The sequence below is a fragment of the Gymnogyps californianus genome, chromosome 4, assembly GCF_018139145.2.
Source record: "Gymnogyps californianus isolate 813 chromosome 4, ASM1813914v2, whole genome shotgun sequence".
In the NCBI taxonomy this organism is placed as follows: Eukaryota; Metazoa; Chordata; class Aves; order Accipitriformes; family Cathartidae; genus Gymnogyps; species Gymnogyps californianus.
The window spans coordinates 65346735-65368403 of record NC_059474.1 but is presented as its reverse complement, the minus strand read 5'-3'; the positions used below and the strand labels follow the sequence as shown (position 1 = coordinate 65368403).

The 21669-nt window shown below is 39.7% G+C and overlaps 1 protein-coding gene across 3 annotated transcripts in view; it reads right to left on the bottom strand.

Annotated features, from left to right (window-relative positions):
- The window catches only part of MAPK10 (mitogen-activated protein kinase 10), an 87523-nt gene that overhangs the window by 47428 nt on the left and 18426 nt on the right, over positions 1-21669 (bottom strand). For all 3 annotated transcript variants that reach the window (XM_050895336.1, XM_050895337.1, XM_050895338.1), the window contains exons 3-6: positions 5658-5787; positions 3260-3318; positions 1533-1671; positions 82-247 (exon numbers count right to left, since the gene is read on the bottom strand). In XM_050895336.1, coding sequence (XP_050751293.1) covers positions 82-247; positions 1533-1671; positions 3260-3318; positions 5658-5787 — 494 coding nt within the window. The remainder of the gene's footprint in view (positions 1-81; positions 248-1532; positions 1672-3259; positions 3319-5657; positions 5788-21669) is intronic.

Below are 21669 nucleotides of genomic sequence, written 5' to 3'. Positions count from 1 at the left end.
CCTTCTGGTGCCCCTTACAATTGCAGAGGCAGACCTTACACTTCAGGTTGCACTGTGCTTGCTATGAAATTGCAGCCCTACCGTTCTCCTTGTAGCCCATTCCCAAGATGACCTCTGGTGCTCTGTAGTAACGTGTCACCACATATGGAGTCATCATGAAGCTAGTGCCTGCAGTCCTGGCCAGTCCAAAATCCAAAATCTTCAACGTGCAGTCAGATTTTACCACAATATTACTTGGTTTTAAATCCTGCAAAAGACAGTGAAAAGACGTATGACTGTCCTTCATAAAGCCAGGCACAGCTGTGATATGGACTGATATTTTACGCCACCCTTCAAATATTCTTTTACTCTTCTGACACTTACAGTTATTATCAGAAATACTTCTAAATACACAGCAAAACCTTGCTACTGTTTCTCTAGTAAACTCTTTGGGAAGATGTTCTGACTTGGCATACTGTGGGGCTTTACCTGGATAGCAGGAGCCTACTGGTGTTAAATTAATTGCATTTAGCAGCACAAGAAACTAGGATTAGTATTAGGGTACTGTTTTGAGTATATTTTTTTTTAATGCTGTGAGCCTAATAGAGACATTCCAACTGTATGTGTGGAGATACCTTAATGCTTCGTTTATAATAATTCAACTCATCCTTTGCTGGATGACTATCCGGAACCCAAATCTATCATCCTTTGCTAAACATACAACATACCAAGAAAGGAGACCTTTGTATATTGTAAAGCAACATCCACTTTGTAACCCATTTTATCAGCCCTTCTTTTCTTCCTCTCACAACAGAAGGGAAACATTTTTGGATTTGTTTTTTCAGCTGGAAATCCCAGATTAGTAGAAGCACATTTCAATAAAGAAGTTAACTCAGGATATTTTCAATCCATTCAGAATCGCCTCCTGCTCACAGTCACGTGAACCGTTCCCTCTGCTGTCAACAATCACACATAGCGCTACCTCTGGCATTCACAGCCAGGTACCGCATCCTTACCAGACACAGCACTCTGACATGGAAAGGCAAAATGAGAGGATGCATTTAGAAACGCAAAATGAGAGGATGCATTTAATATAGACTTAGCAGTCTTTTCATTTGTTTTAGCACATGTAAATGATGGCAAATGCCAATTCCATATGCCCTGACCTCTGCGGATCCTGATCAAGCAATACTTGGACCACACTACAAAATCAATTCAAAGTGTCTGATGTCATGCGTGGTAAATGTAGCCAGCTGCATTTTCAGGAGAAATAACATTTATCACTTTGATGATTTCCAGTGCTTATTATTTGGTTATTATTTATTTTTAATAATCACATTACCTTTTTGTCTGATTAAGTTCACAAATAATCTCATTCCTAACACAAGCATGAAGCTACTCTGCTAAGGGGATAGACTATGACTCAGAAGTTTATAGTCATTTTACTGGGAGATAGGGCTTTGATCCACAGTACGGAAGAAACTCAAGTGGTTTCTGAAGTCTTCATGATGATGTCATATGCTGCCTTAAGTTTTAAACCAAAGGCCCCTTACCCTGTGAATAATTCCTGCAGAGTGAAGATGCTTGATACCACAGAGCATTTGGTACAGTAGATAAGACATTCGCTCATGGTCTAGCTCCATCTGAATGACCTGGCACAGATTGGCATCCATTAACTCCATTACCAGGTAACTGAATGAAAAAGCAAAGTCATAGGGTTATTGTCTGTGTTTAAGAGGAACCACAGCATCATCTCAAATAAGTAACAATGCCTTTTCTTGCTTCAAAATTCTTTTTATGTCTGATGACTGGGAGTAACACAGCTGGAGTCTGGGCCCACTCACAACGGTACCGTTGTGGTGTTTGTTTCTCACTGCACCATCTCACTGCAGAGACACCATTCTTTAAGCATCCCAGCAAAACAGGTGGATTGCTGGCCCTTTCTTGGTGCATTCCCCATGACAGAGACTGTACCCTACATGGGCAAACAGGCAGCACGACACTGAAGCTTGCAGAAAACAAAAGAGCCACAAGCACCAAATGACATGACTGCTTGACCTTTGACCATTATGAGGAATGGCTACTACAGTACATGTAGGAATCAATAGTAGAGATGTCTGAGAGGCTAAAATATGCACCCCCATGCGAAATGCCTCCAAAAATCCTCCTAAGATTGCATGACTTTGCACAATTCTCATTACAACTAATTGGTCTTGTGCTTCTGATAAATAAGCTTCACTGACAACCTCAGCAGGACGTTAACCCAATCCCCTTGAGCGGTAAGTTAATATGTTAAACATATCAGCTCTTTTCTTATGAGACATCTCACAAGCACAGCTGACTCATAACTGTAACATTACATTAAAGCACTCTCAAACTTTGGGGAAAACACTAGCTCTCCATTTCACTGTGAGCTGCACGCCTTGTCTTCTCTCCAGCACTAATTACCTCCTCTGCTCTGCACAAGTCTTCAGTGACAATGTTATGCAGAAATTCCATATAGCAAAACCAGAACAGTAGTCACCTGACTTCAGCCATTGCTATCTGTCTGTTATCACTACTGATATTAGAGTACAGAGTGAGAATACATTTCCATACAATGTATACAGAATATGGGAAAGACTGAAAGATAAAAGGAGTACAACTGTATAAAAACACTGAATATTTAAAATTTCATTCAGGGCAGGTTCATACTATGCACAGTAGTGCTTGTGCAACAGGGCAATGTTCAGCGGAGATGCTAGTTGTCCTCTACACCTAGCACTAGTTCCCCAGGCAAGTAATTTTATGCAGTCAAAGGTTATATCAAAACAAATATGAAATAAGGAAACGTTTCACATCAGTCTCTTTTATGGGAAATTATTTAGAATGAAGTGCCACATTTCAAATCCTCACACACGTCAGGGAGTCACATAACAACCATCATTTCCCAAGCAAACTAATAACACAAAAGCAGGCCCTTTATGCCCTTAAAAGCATACTCCTTCCTCTGCATGTGAAGGCAAATGCAAACACACTAACCCTCTCAAGAAGAGCCACCAGCAGGCTTTGCACACTACTACAATGCTTAGGAAACCTGGTATTTGGCACCTTCTAAGCGTCAAAAGTGCTCTCAATATGGGAATGCAGAATATCTGTCTACTCACAGTGTAGACTACACACGATCTTTTTTAGAGGGGCTTATAACCTTTGTATTTTGCTGAGTTATTTCGTTCAAGATACACTATAATGTCCCACACATCTCTAAAGCTTTACTTTAATTACTGCCTGTGTTACTTACACATCCTGGAACTCCTCCAGAGATTTCTGCGGTGTGAAGACATTTAATAAACTGATAATCTGAAAAGCAAAGTAAAACAAAAAGATGAAAAGAAGCGATAAACATAAACAGTTGAACCCATTTTGAAGTGTGTGTTAAAGGATAAACTCTGTTTTTTCACTGCTCAATTTATACTAACACTTCTCACTTTATGGATCAGTAAAAAGTCGGCAACATTCAAAATAAAACACTGCAGATCTCTAAGATTTCTTCTAGGCGCACTTGAAATGTTTCTGAGAGAAGGATTAGTGATGATCACTGACAAACCAAAATTCTAAGGGTGAGACAGTCCTCTGAATTTTGAAGTTACAGGTTCAAAGACCAACTTCAGCTCAATCTAGCATAGTAGTCCTTGTGCTACAGCCAGAAATTTCTTATATATGAAGAATGCTCATCTGCCAAACAATCAAGGACCATCTTATTAAAAATAAACGGAAGGCTTTCCTTCTCTCTGATATGGCCTCAATTCCTTTGAGGGCACATACGCACACATGCTGACACAAATTCCATCATGAGATGTACTGCTTTTTAGTAGAAGCACTTTAAAACGGTAGACACATTCTGGGCAAAGACATCTTGCATACTGCAACTCCTTTTTTACTTGTTTTTTTCAAATGGGCTGGGCTGTTGAAAGACACTGATAAGAATGTATGAAACAGCATAGAGGAAAAACGTGACCTCAGGGATCTGAATTTCCCATGCTTTCTTTCTGTCTGGGCAACAGAGGTAGAAGATATCAGCACAGCCACCATGAAGACAATATCTGAATGTCTCCCTCCCTGCCTCCATCACCTCTCTAGGCTTTCTAACAGGAATGGTTCAATATTCTTTCTGTCTGTTCCACATATTCTGACTGATTCTTGCCTCCACACAGGTGTCTTTACAATTCTCTCCTGCTTTGCACTTCTCTGTACAGACAGATTAAAACTCTGACCCAACCAATGTGGTGCTGTTATCAGCTCTTATGCAGCATTTAAAAAATTATATATTTAAAATTAATACTGTTCCTGCTGCCCTCTGCTCTTTCCAGTCCATTAAAAACATGAAGTGAGAATGCATCATTCTCCCGCCTACAGGGAGAACTACTTACTCATCCCTGCATTTTCAAAGCCCTGTGCATTGGTGTGGCTGAGGGTAGTTTCCATCCAAGTCAATAGGGAAGAGAGGTACAGTCCTGATCAACAGAGTGGAAATGTAAGGATAAGTCAATGCCCAGAAGTAGGGCAGAGGTCACTATAGGTGACAAGTCCTGCTGTTTGACATTTTAGGGTCAGTCCTTCTTTTTTCCATGTGAATTTGTGATTGAGAACAAGTGTCAAATCTCACCTTACATCACGCTTTTCAAGCTCATTTATGCTTTGCATAAGGAGAAAGAGTCTTTGCAGGATCTGAGGCAAGAGTAAACATGTAGCAAACTGAAAAATTCACTCCTAATGAAAAGGAAGGGGCACACAGGTATGGCGCCAAGCCATGGCAGAAATCGAGGAATTGCAGGAAAATTAAATCCTTGGGAGATCCCTTGACAATGCAATGGGGCAATCCTACATATCTCACTACCAGAAAAGCAAGCTTATACAGTGTCAGGCAGATAGTTCTAACTAATAGGTAGATGGTTACAATTAACATACAGCCCTGGAATAACTCTTTTGCTGCAGTGTAGGAATATTTTCATTTCTTATGGATACTAAATGTTATACAATAGACAGTGGGTGTAAGAAGCAGGAAAGTCTAGAACCTGCTAGTGCTGTTTATTTCAACAAGAACACTGTGATTAGAAGGAATGGCACAATGTGTTGAGGCTTCAGAGTCCCTGGCTTCACGACGTTAGCTTACACACAAACATGTGAGAATGGAAAAGTGCTTTTGGTTCTTAATTTTCTTTGGCAGCTTTGCAGCAACCTTCACCATGACAACCCCTCATCTTGTACAATCTATACAATGGATCTATGTGACTAGGTTTCAGATGAAGTCCAGAACAAGGAGTGACGCTTGTGCATGGGTACTCCAACTCAAGAGACACTGCTTTTGAGTCACAAATCCCAGTGACAAGAGGATGGAGCCAGGATTCCAACAACCACTTACACATTTCTGGATAAGGAGTTGACAACGTATTCTGCTCTCTCCCCTTCTATCACCCTAACCCTACTAGCTAGCAGCACCTCCATTTGGCACAGCCTTTAAATAAGCACATGGAAGATCCTCACTCTCTCATGTGGGCATATAGTACCAGAAAGACAGTAGCCCTTGAGCATAATTTACTTTTCATTTCTTCTGTTTTAAAAAGGCACCCAACAAAACAATTTTCTTTCTAACCAACCAATATACATACCACTTCTCCGGTTACCTACTGAAAACTTACATTTTTATGATTCACACACTTCATGAGGACAAGCTCCCTGTAAGCTCGCTTGGCATGAGTTTGGTTCTGAAATGGTCTGCTGAGCTTCTTAATGGCCACGTTTCTGTCAAGGACGGCATCATATGCAGCACTGCAGTAATTATAAACACAGGGGTTATGCATCTTAGAGGATATCCTGCATTTCTCATGGCAAATTCTTGAGACTCAAGTCTACTATTGTCTTTTTTTTCCACTGAGAAAAATACTGGGACAAAAGGAGGAGAGAGTTTCTACTGAGAAAAAAGAAGACATCAAAAGGAAACATGTACCACCACATCGGCAGAAGACAGCATGCACTACTACTTCTGAACTCCAGTTCCATAGGCAATTAACACTTATTTTCAAGGGGTGGGGGAAAAAAAAAAATTGAGTAACTTCAAATAAAAATACAATAAAAACTGGATGAGACAAAAAGCTGTTTCATAAAGCAACTCTCTGTGCATTGGGTACAGCGGAGAGGCTTTTGCTTTTTCTGTCATGATTAAGGACACCTTCACCGAGTGGCTCAATGAACAATTGCCCACTTTCATCTAGAATGAAGTTTGTATTTTCCTTATGATATTTCTAATGGAATCAAGTTATTTAATCATTCTTCGAGACCGTATCATCCAATTCCAATAACATACCTAGAAACAGAACCATTTCACAAAATTTCTTTACCATTTCCTTCTGATAATGAAAAAATTTGTTACATATGCTTAGTTAAAAATTTTGAAAACATGAAGAAATACAGGCTCTGGTTTGCAAAGTGGGCTTTTAAAGCTGGGCTCCTAAAATTTTCCTTAAACTTTTAAATGTTTTGTACAAGCTTCAGTTATTTTGATAATCTTCATCTCCTATGAATTTGAACCACTTATTTTGGTGGTTCAAATCTGACTACACAAATTTTGACTTCTACATTTCACAAAGCACACTAATTCTTAGAAAAGTTCCCAAACAGACAGTCCTCAGACCGTCTTCCTGATTTTCCCTTTTACCAAGAATGAGGAAAGGCGTGACACAAGTTTTCTGCTACTCCATGAAGAGCAACAGTGTAGTTCCCAAAAGATAAATCAACCAAACCACCAGTTGTTCTAAAAATAATGACTTTTTAAAGCATCAAAGTAAATATTCAAAATCCTGTAAATTTTTTTTCTTATGAATTCCTGCTTATTGTAGACATTCACTGACATTCACTTACAGAGTCTGCTGACCCAGTACAGAGCAGAAAGCATGCAACCATCAGAAGCTTAGTCACAAAGCCAACAAAAACGTGCAAGTGCTCTAAATAAGTAAAAAGGTGTTGGCAATGTATGTCTTGGAAACCACACAGGTGGAGAAGAATAAGAAATATTTCAATTACACTACTCCTGCATAAATAACACACCAAATACATCCTACAAATAACAATAATTGTTTGCTAAAGGTGATGAGGAGTTTTGCGAAGAACGCTTTAGTCCACTGTTGACATTTGGGGCAGGATGGTGGGATTTCCCTTGAAAGTATATTCAGGGGGGAAAAAAAAAATTTCTCATGTCTGCTCTTGCAGGTATTCTGAAACTGTCAGGAAGCTCCATTTTAATATTTTCATAGTGAAACTATTTCAGATCAAAATGTTAATTTACAGAAAAAAAGTAAAAATAAATACTGAACCTCCCCAAATTATCAACACTGTGAAATGCCAAGTACTGCACCTGGGGAGGAATAACTCCACGCACCATTACACGCTTCAGGGCTGACAGTCTGGAAAGTAGCTTTGCAGAGAAGGACCTGGGGTCCTGGTGGACAACAAGCTGAACATGAGCCAGCAACGTGCCCCTGTGGCAAAGAAGGACAACAGCATCCTGGGCTGCATTTAGGAAGACTGTTGCTAGCAGGTCAAGAGAAGTGATCCTTCCACTCTGCTCAGTGTTACTAAGGCCACATCTGGAGTGCTGGGTCCAGCTCCGGGCTCCCCACTACAAGAAAGATAGGGATGTACTGGAGCAATTCCACTGATGAATCATGAAGATGATTAGGGACTGCAACATCTGTCGTACAAGGGAGGCTGAGCGAGCTGGGGTTGTTTAGCCCGGAGAAGAGAAGGCTCAGGAGGGATCTTACCACAGTTCTTAAGTATCTGCTGGGAGGATTAAAGAAGATGGAGCCAGACTCTTCCAGTGGTCCTGAGCAATGTGCTCTAGTTGACTCTGCTTTGAACAGGTGGGTTGGACCAGGTGCTCTCCAACATCATCCCTTCTGTCATTTGGTAACAATTCTTTCTTCTCTTATTTATTAATAAGGCATACAACTTTTATGACCCAGCTAATATCATGCTAGGCATATGCATAAACAAAGAAATTGCACTCACTAGTTAAAGCATGTGTGAAGTAGCTTAGGTGATAAGGCTATCAAAGATTTAGCCTGACTTGACTTCATTCTGGCCAGAGAATTTGACTCAACTAAACCTTACGTTAGGAGGAACAAGATGTGTGATTTATAGCCTAATAGTACGTAGAGAAAGCAAACCTGTAACAACTGTCAGAATTGCGTCTTTCATTCTCATTTAGTTCAGCCACAACAGGGCATCATAAAGGCCACAACTAAAACACCCCTTAATTCCACTAAGAAAGTATTGAACAAATAAGATAAAACCAAAGGATTTAAAATACATGATCTTTCAACAGTTAAATATTTTGTCTCTATCTTTCATGGACATATATTGCAAATATACTTCAGCAGACAAATCTCTCAGCTAATCCATATTACTTGATCACCCAACTTCTTTTAAGAAGAAAAGCCTACATGAGACTCATCTGAGCTATGTAAGAGTACTTTGAATCATTTTAATAATATTTTCTCTTCTCATATTTTAATCTCATTAGTTACATTACATAATCACTGACTAGGAGTTACAAAACAGTAACACCGAAAGTTTGTCTGGGCAACCATTTTCTCCAGTTTCTGATCTCCGTTTGCTTTTCAGAATTTTCTCTCTCCGTCAAAGCAAGAGATAAAAAAGCATCAATCTAAAATCAGAAAACCCCAGTCCTTTGCATACCATGGAGGAAAATAAAACAACTAAAGTCATCCTTTGTGTAGGGATATTTACTTTGAGATACAAGGATCTTGACTGTAGTTCTATTATTGTCTTCTATCAAATGGAAGGTGTCCAACTACTTCAAGAAGTCAATACGTAAATTCATTGCACTGAGTAAATTAATAGCACTGATGTTTTTTTCTATTCACCAGAGAGAAGCTTTTGTTTACAGACAGCCAACTATGCATTTTACTACAATGAAATTACAGATACCACATGTAGGTCCTCTCTCTGGTGCTTGCTACACAAAATCCTTACCTTGGAACACCAAGGTTAGTATTGATGATATATCAGCCTTCTTAAGACAAACTTCAGTCACTGGCAGAAGAGTGGCTGTATAAACAGGTGACTCAAGGGAGCAGGAATAAGAGAGAGAGAGTAATGAGTGTTTGTGAACTGCTAGGAAAAGGCTGAGCGTGAAAGTCAATTTCAAGATCTCCAATAAGAGACTGGACCTGCATCTAAAAGCCTGTGCTTCTTTCTCTGGAAACTCTATCATAACACCTCTTGCTCAACTATGAATTTATTTTTTAATTTATACAGTTGCCTTATTTTTATAACAAAGACTATAATTCACCCGTAGTCTTGTAATAAATACTGCAACATGGGCTTAGAAAAATCCTCCAAGTTTACTACCATATCTCTGGCAGCTCTACAGACAGAAAATGCAGTAAATTAAATAAACTCTTTCCCTATAAATTCTGTTTACGGCTAGTTTGGCAAGGTAAATGTTAGTGTTAAAAATGCCTTTTTAAACTGTAAATAATTTGAAACAAACCTATTTAGCAGAGATAAAAAATTTTAGCCAGATGCAAATATAAATTCATGACTACCAAGAGATATATGTAATTACAGCTATTTAACAAGACTCTTTGCTGACTTCAGCAGGGAAAAAAAAAGGGGGAATAAATGAAACTCATTCTAGTCAGATTTACACAAACCCAGATCATCATTTACCACTAATATTGTGTGTGAGTTCAGACTGTAATGATCAATGAGCAATGCTCTGTTATCATACACTTGAAGGACCAGGCATTCATTTTTATACCTATTTCAAAAAGCAAAAAAAAATCATTCTAGTTTTATGTCCAAGTTTCTATTTCAATAGACACTTACCAAGTAAATACTTAAAATTATTCTTCCCATACAGGAATAACTCTTTTAATCAACAATGAAACTTAACATTTATCAATTCCATTATATTCTACCCCAGAATAGACTGCCAAAACCACAGAAAACATATTTTTTAAATTGACTGTTAGAGATGGGTTCCTAGGATAACAAATGGCAATTTTTGATAGTCTTTAGTTTCAAGATTCTTCGGATGGGGCACACACATCCTTTTCAAGATGCTTACCCTTTCTCAAGCCACTACTTCATTAAAGTACTATTATTAGCTCTCAGATGATGGAATGGAAGCCCAAAACAGGAAGGGAAGCTCCCAGCCTCCAGCCTCCCAGGGCAGGCTGTGAAATGGAGACTCTTGGCAATCTCAGCAAACAGCTTTCTATATTAAGAGAGTCTCTTCACTCAATGTTGTAGAAATCCAAGGGACACTAAATGTTCCTCTTACCTATCACTACATATATATATTGCGACAAATATAGTAGTAAAATCTTTCTGAAAAGCTACTTAATATTACATCTACTTTCTAAAGTGATAAACTTCCTCCAGAAAGGGTCCAGCTGCAACTCTGTTAATAAACAGAATCGCTGCTATTTATATCTGCATTACTTGATCCTTCTAAGGTAGTTTTGCCACTGACATTAGCATTTGCCTTATTTCCTTCATCCCAGCACAGAAAGAGGGAAGAAAGCTGAAACTGATCTTGTTAAACAAAGCACTGATCTGTGTATTTGGAATACCCTAGTTATTTAGTGCTGAGATCTCCATCAGTGGAGAGAATTGGTAACCTTGAAAATCACGTTTAACAAGAACACTTAATAATAGCTCATCCTCAACAATCACCACTGATATATGGAGTGGAACACATTCTATATACACACACAGATACACATCTAAATGTATATACACATATACATAAAAAGAAAAGCATAGATGGATGTATATATAAATCCTTTTCACAGTAATTTCTCTGACTTCAAACGCCCTGCCCTTGGTTTCAGACAGCTATCACTACTACACTTTCTGAAGAAGTCATTTTTAGGAATGACAAGAGCCAAATCTCCTTTTCCTGTATCAAGCAAAATTTCTGTAAAAGTGGTTTATGAAACTTTAACCATAAAATATTTTAAGTGCTTTTTCTTCTCTCTACTTAAGGTCTCATTTCAGGCAAGCACTCTAACAAAAAAGAGTGAAAAAGTTATTTTGCTTTATGCAAATTTTAAAGTGTATTCTGGTAGGGGTTTTTGTGGGTTTTGTTTGTTTGCTTTTTATGTTGACCTCACTTATCCGTCCAAATTTTAGAATGAAATTAGACCTTCTCATTCTTACCTTTTTTTTAATCTCCTTTTGACAAGTAACTTCTGAGTTTCTAAAGGCAGACAATTCATTTCTATTTACAAAAAGTGCATATTCCTCTCTTCAATAATTACTTTTAAACACACAAAAAAAAATCATTATTTTTAGAGTGAGAACTTCTCTCCAGAAAGTATCTTTAAAAATAGTGAATGTTTTCCATGAAAACAGTGTAAAAGAAAAGAATTCCATCTATGCACCAACATGCAGAAACAGTTTCCCCCAAACAGTACAAGTCAAAGGCCCATGTAATGAACAAGAGCCTTTCAATATCCTTTTTAGGTTTGGAACAAAACCTGTGTGCTGAAAACCCAGAAAATAACCAATATGACCCTAATGAAGAGTTGCAGACCTGTTGTCAGGAATGGCTACTCTACACTCCAGATGAGGTCTATTTCTCCTCAAAATGCAGAGAAATTCAGTGCCTTCTGAGACAATATTCAGAGCTGATGCTTAAGGAGACCAATACAGTTTCATACTGGATGACTGCTCTACTTTTCCTGTTACCATATACAGTTCCAGCTATTTGTTTTGAGTTTCCATCAGCTCACAGCTTCTTGCAATCAGCTGGTAACAGTTGGATTAGGAAATACAATTAAGCTGCCTCCCCAACTGCAACACAAGTCATCATTTACTTTTTTACTGTCGCCACGGATGTTTCACAGAATAAATAAATCAGCCTCCAAGACCTTCTGTGAACTTCCTCATCACAGCAGAGATTACTGATTGAGCTCAAAACATTCCTTCCTGCACTGCATGGGGCAGCAAAGACTGCGCATGCTGAAGTGCAGCAGAGGAGTCAAACACAGGCATCTTGCCAGCAAGGTGCTCCAGCTGGTGCCCTTTGGAGCCTCTTGACATGCCAAGATGGCATGAAACCTAAGCAGCAAAGACAAAAAGAAAGGTCGAACTAAGCTGTCACCTCAGTGCATTTTAAATGGGAGCAGGTCACCTCTTTGGGCCTTTGGGAATGTTGCAGCCAAAGCAAGGTAACTCACTGCCAGATATTCAACACGTGATCTCTTATCCTGTGTTGGAATGAAGTAACGTGAGAGAGGACAGAAGTGCTTCAATTGTTTGGGATTATCATCCTAGTCCTTGAATGAGAGTTCAGCATTGCTTTCAAGATCATATAGTGAATTCTGTAGCACTCAGACTTTGAAGATGTACCATTAAAACTGGATGGTTTTAAGACAAAAGTTCCAAAGGTGTGGCTCTATTTTACATTTCAGTGTTTAATCAGGAAAGACAGGTTTCTTTTAAAATAAAACTCTTAGTGAATCAGGCCTACCGTTCAGTGTGCACATGCTTTCATATATTGAATAAATTTATGGCAGGCAAAATCCAGTTAAAAACAGAAAAGACATGTCTTGCTCACTGCTTGCACAATACTCTTCATTTAGTGTACTGCGCTAGAAAATGCTTGCTCTCAAACTTTTCTTGTAAGACTTATGGTTCTGATACTGAAATAAAGCCTTCTGAAAATAAAGAAGTTTATTGTCCAATTCATACTATGGATTTTACATGTAGATATTAAATACTTTAGAACAGAGAAGAGCACATGTTGCACATTTTAACTAAAAAATGTCCATGTTTCCTGTATCATTTCATTATAGTGTCACTGAAATTATTACTGTAGCATTTTAATACAGGTTTCTTCACTTAACTACAACATACTTATTCTATTTCCCATCTTGCAAAATGCAGCTCTCTAAGGGCCCTGGTTAAATGGAAATATGTTTTAGTTGAGCTACATTCTTTCAGAAATCAGACCAAAGATCTCTGGTTATCCATACATGAAAACAAGAAAGAGCTCTACACACATTTCTGTCTGAAAATGTATGGAAATGACCAAAAAAAGAAATAAGAACTGCTCACATGACCAGTTGTAACTGTGCTTATTGAAACAGGAGTCGAACAGATAAATCTTCATCACAGCTAGAAGAAATTACTTCAACAGGAATCTTTACCCAGTCAGATCTGTGACAGTGTATGCCTAGATATTTATGATCTTAAAGAACTTGTTCAGAGATCCAAATGCACTCATGCTTATTCTTAAAAAAGCAAACACAAAGTCCAAGCCCACAACTCATCCAGTCCCTTTACTGTCACCCATAAAGGATCAGAATAGTATCATTTTCATATCCATGACATCTGCAGTCCAATTTTGAATCCATATTACTCATTCTGTTTAAAGTACTACAGTCATTGCCTGAAATGTCAAAGCCAAGCAGCCCTTTCCAGCAAAGATAAACTGGGAAGCACAATGAATTTGGATTTCTAAGGGCAACTAGATTTGAAAACTTTGCTGTGAAACCTATTTTATAATTCAGTCATTCTGAGACAGCTCTTATCTGCCAAACTTTCAGATGGGTTGTTTGAAGGAAGATGATTGAGCCATCATACATAAGACAATGTAAAAGAAGTAGTACAGAAAAAAAAGGGGGGGAAAGCTTATTTTCAGTAAACATATTTACAATAAAAGTTCACTCAACATCTGTCACTGGTGGCTCCAAATGTGCTATATTATAATTTCGCCAACTATACTACTGGGTAAAACTGTAAAATAACAAAATAATTCATTACGTGGCAAAAGAAGCTGCACACTTGGAAAACTGCTGGGAAAAAGAGGAATCACAGGCTGGAATTTATTAAGAAAAAGGAGGGTCTGCAGTAAAATTTGCCCTCTATTACTTGCTGACAAATTCTTCTGTTACTAGGCTGAACCTGCTCTGCTGATATCTTCTTTTAAAATAATTACACACACAGAAGTATCAAATTTGTTCATGTTAACGAAGTGCTCTTCCTTCAAAACCTCTAGTAGTTCTTAAAGGTGACTATCCTCTCCAGCTCCATCACCACCGCAAACCACAAGCCTGTGTATACAGAAGCTCCACACCTTGCACAGACCAAAATGTCTTGACTGAGCTGACAATTCCGATATGCAAGGTTATGCCCTTTTGGCTCAGGATGTACAAAAATACCTCTGTGACTCTCTCATCCGCAGCTTGAACCTCAATTTAGTTATCTTTCTAATTACATGAGCTGGTGATGCTCTAACAAGGACCATTTTGGAATGCACTGATCAGTTCTGTATGTTGATGCAAGACAAACTCTTTTCCCACAGCCGTTCTCACTCACAAAGACGGTTCAGGGATACGGTAGGAAAGGAAATGTGGAAACAGCTATGCTGTTCACACATCGCCTGGCACGCCTCTCATAATGGGTGCCATTTTAGTTTGCCTAGACACTAAAATATTCATGAGGATGCTGAATATAAAGTATGTTTACATACTTCTCATCTGTATATACTCTGCTAATTCTTTATACTTGGCTCTGAAAGCGACTCAGTTGTAGAATCCTTTTCTGAACAGAACTGTAAAACCAGTACTTTCTGGTTCCGCATTTCTCTTGTCACTAATTCACTATATAGTCTGCTAGCTGACAATAAATTTTGTTAACTGCCAGCCTAGGAAATTCAACCTGGTCAGTGAAAGAAGCCAAGTTTTTTTTCATTCTGCTTTAAAAGGGCTCTAGGCCAAAATGCTTTCCCTTACATGTGTGACATTGTCGTGGTTTAACCCCAGCCAGCAACTAAGCACCACGCAGCCGCTCGCTCACTCCTCCCCCCTCCCAGTGGGATGGGGAGGAGAATCAAATAAAAGAAGTAAAACTCCTGGGTTGAGATAAGAACAGTTTAATAACTAAAGTAAAATAAAATACATTAATAATAATAATAACAATAATAATAATAATAATGAAAAGGAATATAACAAAAGAAAAAGAGAGATAAATAAAACCCAAGAAAAGACAAGTGATGCACAACGCAATTGCTCATCACCCGCTGACTGATGCCCCAGCAGCGATCCACCCCTCTCGGCCAACTCCCCCCAGTTTATATACTGGGCATGACGTTCTATGCTATGGAATACCCCTTTGGCTAGTTCAGGTCAGCTGCCCCGGCTATGCTCCCTCCCAGCTTCTTGCACGCCTGCTTGCTGGCAGAGCATGGGAAACTGAAAAGTCCTTAACTTAGGATAAGCGCTACTTAGCAACAACTGAAACATCAGGGTGTTATCAACATCATTCTCACACTAAATCCAAAACACAGCACTGTACCAGCTACTAAGAAGAAAATTAACTATCCCAGCCAAAACCAGGACAGACTTGTAAGAGATGGCAATCTCGTGGTTTCTGAAGTATGCTACACTACCCACTCTTTGTATGCTCAAGGATTTACCAAAGCCAGAACAAGGTAAAAATCTGAAAAATGGATCAGAGCTGGGGGTGCCTATCAATATTCAGTGGCAGAAAATACATGGGCAAAGGAAGTTAAAGCGTGATTTGTAGTTAAACCATATTGAGTAAATATTTGCCCAGCATTTGGAGAATGGGTATAAAACACTGAATCTGGCAAAGAGATCTCACATTCAGTGCTCTGAACTGTCAGCAGAGCATATAAACTTCGGACAGTTTTCAAGTTGTGTTAAGCAGCAAAGCAGCAAAGCCAGAAAAAATCCAGTTTCCTCATTTAACAGCAATTTACAAGACTAGGGAAATACGGACACCAAGGCAGAGTCTGTGCACCTGGCAGAAGTTGAGTACCTAGCACATTCAAACTGTCAGTCACATGATAAATCTGTTATTTTTGGATCTACTAACTGAAATAGAAAACAGCTACTGTCTTCCATAGCCACCTCACAGTCATAATTTAAAAGACTTGCTGGCTTGCCTGAGAAACAGAACAAAAGCTGTCAGTTTGGAAAAAAAGAAACATTATTTCACAACCTTTCTTGCTGCGTTTCTCAATTGATTAAAAATCAAAATTCATCCAAGCACTGAAAACATATTGTCAGCAAGTCATCATCTGCAATGTGATAATCATGGAAGGAAAAAAAAAGTCAACGTAAAGAAGTTAACCCTAAAAGGCTACTCAAATTCTAGTTTCCCAAAACTAACCCTGCAATCTCTGCAAGGGTATTCTAAGCAGACAGAAACAGATCAGAGAAATGTCACTTGGCGCTTCCTGTTCTGGGAGGGAAGAAAGTCAATGCTGCCACATATGTCACCTTTACCCTTCCAGCCAAACGCCTAGTCCACAGCCTGCCCCTATGCTGACCCTAACTCAACCAACCCAGGTTGCTCTAACTCATTCGGCACTCTGGTCCAACTGGGGTAATTCTGTCTACAGTCTCTCATACTGAGGGACATCTCTGACACAGGTAAGATGCTAGCAGGTAAAACTGATGGTTTGTAAGGATACAAAATGCTTTACCTGCTGTATAACAAGCCAAAATGCCTTTGTTCAACAGGAACAAAAAAATTACTTAGGTTTTCAAGTGGCCCTGTTACACCAGAAATTTCAAGATGTAGATGCTCTGACACAATTTTAAAACAAGATTTTTGTTTGAATTAGAAGCTCTACCCGCTTCTGTGGCTCATGGTGAATCAGCGACCCCAGAGCTACAAAACTTATTTCCAATTTGTAAATGGGCGCCAACCAATTTTGGATGCAAAAGTGTAACACCATGAATCCAGAAAAGAATAAAAGCAAAAACACAATCAAAAAAACCCCTCAATGTCCTATTTGCCACTTACTTTCACTCCTGCCTTTGAGTCTTCCTCCTTTCTGCTTCCCTTCCTAACTGCCTCTCTCTTTATCACCAACTCTTGCCCATTCTGGTGAGTTTTCCCACTCACGTCATGCCAGACATGTCTTGTATTGTTCACAAACTTCACCTAGGCTTCATACATAATCTCTTGTTTCATATTGTCTTTCTATTTTGCACAGCTTCTGTTATATTCCAATTTTTTTTAGCTGTCACTGTTTTTTATGATTGTCTAAGGACAGCAGGTCTTGGGACAATGGACGACTTTTTACTTTCTGTAAAGCACTGTGAAAATCTGTAGACCACATTAATATCAGAGAATAAATATCAACAATACATGCTGACAAAGAAAATTGAATTATCTGAGCTGCATTTCCTTCCAGACTGGCTCTAGTTTTTCTATTTCTGGTTCCATTGCTTCTTTGTTTTGATACCTGCCCTTTTATTTGGATGCTGTGTCCTATAGCCCTACCTCTCTGATTCCATATGGTCACAGCTATTCTCCTATCACAGGAGAAACCCCTTGTCCCTAAGAGGGAACAGAAGTGTTTAGTGCAATTGCTCTCATGTTAAACACATGGTAATCAGTGACGACGATGTCTTCATTTCAGTCTTCATTTCAGTGGTGACAGGATTTCAAGTGAATGAAATAAAAGGGTAAGTCTGAACTCAGTTAAGGAATGGCTGCAATGCACTGACAGTAGTTAATTCCAACTCTGATTTCCTCCTTGAACTGAAATTCATCTGCAACTGAATTCCAGGCAGACAACCTGACACAACAGGAGAAGCAAGGAGAGTCTTGAAAAAAATCTGGCTGGTATGTCGCAGCATAGGAGTGAGACAGAACAAATGTGAGAAAAGGGAGACCTGGCAGTGACCAAAAGGAAGTTTTTTGATGGAATAGGAGCAGATAGGTGCCTGACATCTGTAAAGGGAGTTATAAAATGTTTCTGCCTGATAGCAAAAAGTGTAAATTATATTGAGTTTTTAATCAGCCAACACAGAAAGAGCTTAAGTTACACAAACATCAGTTACTTCTCTGCAGCCACAGAATTTACAAACAGCTGATAAATTTTTTAATGGCTCTAACAGGATCATAGATGCTTATCCAGTCACGGCTATGAACAAACTTGCTCTATACCTAAGAGTTGTACTGATCCAACTGAAAATCCTGGGTGTCAACACACTCAAATGAGCCTGACAGTGCCTTTACAGTACTGTAGTTTATGACTGTGGCGGGTTGACCCCGGCTGGATGCCAGGTGCCCACCAAAGCCGCTCTATCACTCCCCCTCCTTAAATGGACAGGGGAGAAAAAATATTATGAAAGGCTCGTGGGTCGAGATAAGGACAGGGAGATCACGCAGCAATTACCGTCACGGGCAAAGCAGACTCGATTTTGGGGAAAAAAAATTAATTTAATTTATTACTAGTCAAATCAGAATAGAGTAACAAGAAATAAAACCAAATCTTAAAAACACCTTCCCCCCCACCCCTCCCTTCTTCCCGGGCTTAACTTTACTCCCGAATTTTCTACCTCCTCCCCCCAAGCGGCGCAGGGGGACGGGGAATGGGGGTTTGGGTCAGTTCATCACACGTTGTTTCTGCCACTCCTTCCTCCTCAGGGGGAGGACTCCTCACACTCTTCCCTTGCTCCAGCGTGGGGTCTCTCCCACGGGAGACAGTCCTTCACGAACTTCTCCAATGTGAGTCCTTCCCACGGGCTGCAGTTCTTCATGAACTGCTCCAGCATGGGTCCCATCCACGGGATGCAGTCCTTCAGGAACAGACTGCTCCAGTGTGGGTCCCCCGCGGGGTCACAAGTCCTGCCAGCAAACCTGCTTCAGCGTGGGCTCCTCTCTCCACGGGTCCATGGGTCCTGCTAGGAGCCTGCTCCAGCACGGGCTTCCCACAGGGCCACAGCCTTCTCCGGGCCTCCACCTGCTCTGGCGTGGGGTCCTCCATGGGCTGCAGGTGGATATCTGCTCCACCGTGGACCTCCATGGGCTGCAGGGGGACAGCCTGCCTCACCATGGTCTTCACCACGGGCTGCAGGGGAATCTCTCTCTGCTCCGGCACCTGGAGCACCTCCTCCCCCTCCTTCTTCACTGACCTTGGTGTCTGCAGAGTTCTTTCTCTCACATATTCTCAGTCCTCTCTCTGGCTGCAACTGCTACTCCCCTGTAACTTCTTTTCCCTTTCTTAAATATGCTATCACAGAGGCGCTACCACTGTTGCTGATGGGCTCGGCCTTGGCCAGCGGCGGGTCCGTCTTGGAACCCGCTGGCATTGACTTTATCGGACAGAGGGGAAACTTCTTACAGCTTCTCACAGAAGCAACCCCTATAGCCGCCCCCTCCCCCCCCCCCCCCCAAACCTTGCCACGCAAACCCAGTACAATGACCAAGTAAAGTGAGTATTGCTGTCAGGGTTCACAAAAACAGGTTGCACAGAGAGAGTTTCTACACCAACTTATTTACATTTTTTTTCAGAAACTTGCAGAGAGAAAATTTGGAATAGATTTTGCCCGCTTAACTATTGTAGTCATGGAAACTATACAAGTTTTTTAAGGAGAAAAGAAGAAAAAAGGAGAGTCGGAAATATAGGCAGTCCGAGTATTTTAGAGACAGAGACCCTGATCTCTTTGCTAGGAGAGCATACTGTGGCATGTTTTATTACATATCATTTGTGATTACCAGAACCTAAATTACATTTTAGATTTCTGTGTACTAGCACTAGGGAAATGAAACACCAGAAGACAAACATGAAATATGTGGCGACTTCCTGCCTACCAGGAATCTCTGCAGTTAGGTAGAAAAAGGACATTACAAAAAAACCTGAGAAATATTGTTCGTAAAGTAATTACATGTCAGACCTTTAAAAAAGAAGATGCAACAATAATTGTTGTATGCTCAAATGCTCAAACATTACATCTCAGGTACTCCTGTTATATAAAAATGGGTCTTCATCCTGTCTCAAGTGCCTTCATGCACTGCTACTGGATATATACCTTTTTTTTGCTTCTTTCCCATTTATATTAAAGATACTAGTAGTGGATAGAAGTTGTAAGAATCAAAGCAAACGTGGAATAGAAGCTGCTTATTCTTAAAGACAATTAACTTATTTTTCAGACGTGTTATGCATAGTTTGACGTATGGCAGCTGTTCTCTATGATCCTAACGGCAGTTTCCTCCACACCCAAGCTAAAAGTTTTTTGTTGAGTCATTAGCAAGAGCATTTGAAGACATTGCCTCCTCCTCTCACCCCATATCCAGGCAAACTGTCTCTGAATATGTGTTACTATGCAAATTCTAATAACATCACCTTAAGAAACACAAATCTGACCAACTTAGATAAGCACCTTCACTCAATATTCTGGAGCTCAAATCCACAGAGATACTCAATCTTTGCTGTTCCCACTGGGAGTCTCTCAGCACCTTAAAACTCACATGCTGGTGATCCAGGTTCCAAATACAATTGGGAAATTTGCTATCTTTCTGAAGAATCAAGGCATAGATATATCAGAACAACAAACCAGAATGTGCCGTTCCAGATGTACATCAGATGGTGATCAATGGCTAACTGAATACATGCAATTAAATTTTTGGCATTTCAGAGCAACAACACGCTAGAAAATCCGAAGAATACTACAATGTGAATGCAAATTGGTAGTTGGAGAAAAATCCTGCAATGTACAAATGAATGAGTGAGGCTTGAAGCTTGCTGTGAATTTACTTACGGTATTTCAACATTTAAGAACTTCCCAAAGTGAAAAAAAATTCTGGCAATAGTTTAAACCAGTTGTTCTCAGGAGAAAAAAAAAAAATCTCATCAGCTGTTGCCATTGTATGAGATTATATTAGCACTGCGAAACATCAGAGAATTTGTTTAAATTGACATGCTTATTTCACTAACAGTACAGTAATAGTTCACAGTACAAACTGACAGCTATTTTCTACGTTACTCTCACACAAAACACTTGTAAAACTCTCTAAAGGTTGTCTTCAAAAACCTCCTCAGAAGCAGAGTGTCAAAGCACATCAGCAAAGCACACAACAGCATGAGAAAGAGAACACAAGCTGAACTAATGGATACAATTTGGAGAACCTTTAACAGAACAGGATAAATCTGCAGTGCCAGCCGACAGAATGTTAAGCACAAAAAGTCTGCGAGATGCGACTGTGTAACTGAAATGCAAGTAACTGAAATCACGACATACACTCAGTACTGATTCACAGGAGAGACTGGGACTGACAAAATTAACACTGCCCCTCCCTTCAGGGCCACTGAAATTCTAGGCATATCTGGGTACATGGTTCACTTCATTTTTCCTCTGAATGACATGTATTCTTTGTTCTCTTCTGAGGAAAATTAGTGTTCTATCCCGCGGTGAGAACACCTCTGAAGGTGAATGGAACTATGCCAGTTTATACAAGCGGAAATGTTGACCTCTATCAATCAAGGAATACAGTATTTCAATTCAGTGGCACAAAGAAACCAAAACAATATTACTGGGATAGCAGGGTCACAATGGAGAAATATATTGATCTCTCAAGAATTTTAATAAACCAGTGTCCAGCTAAACAATACAAATAAGGTAGTGCATTAACTGTAAGACACTGAGATGTCCGCTATTGTCTGTCTCTTTTCCACTGCACCACAGTAAAAACATAGACTATTCTTCTTCTTTGATCAGTGTGGGCTCAGAATTGATTGTGCTCAGAAGTGTCAGCTCCTCTTTTTTATGGCTTTTACCATTATTCCCATTGCAATATCACTTTACAACCTTATACTCAGACCAGGAGTCAATTGTGCTACACAAAACAAGA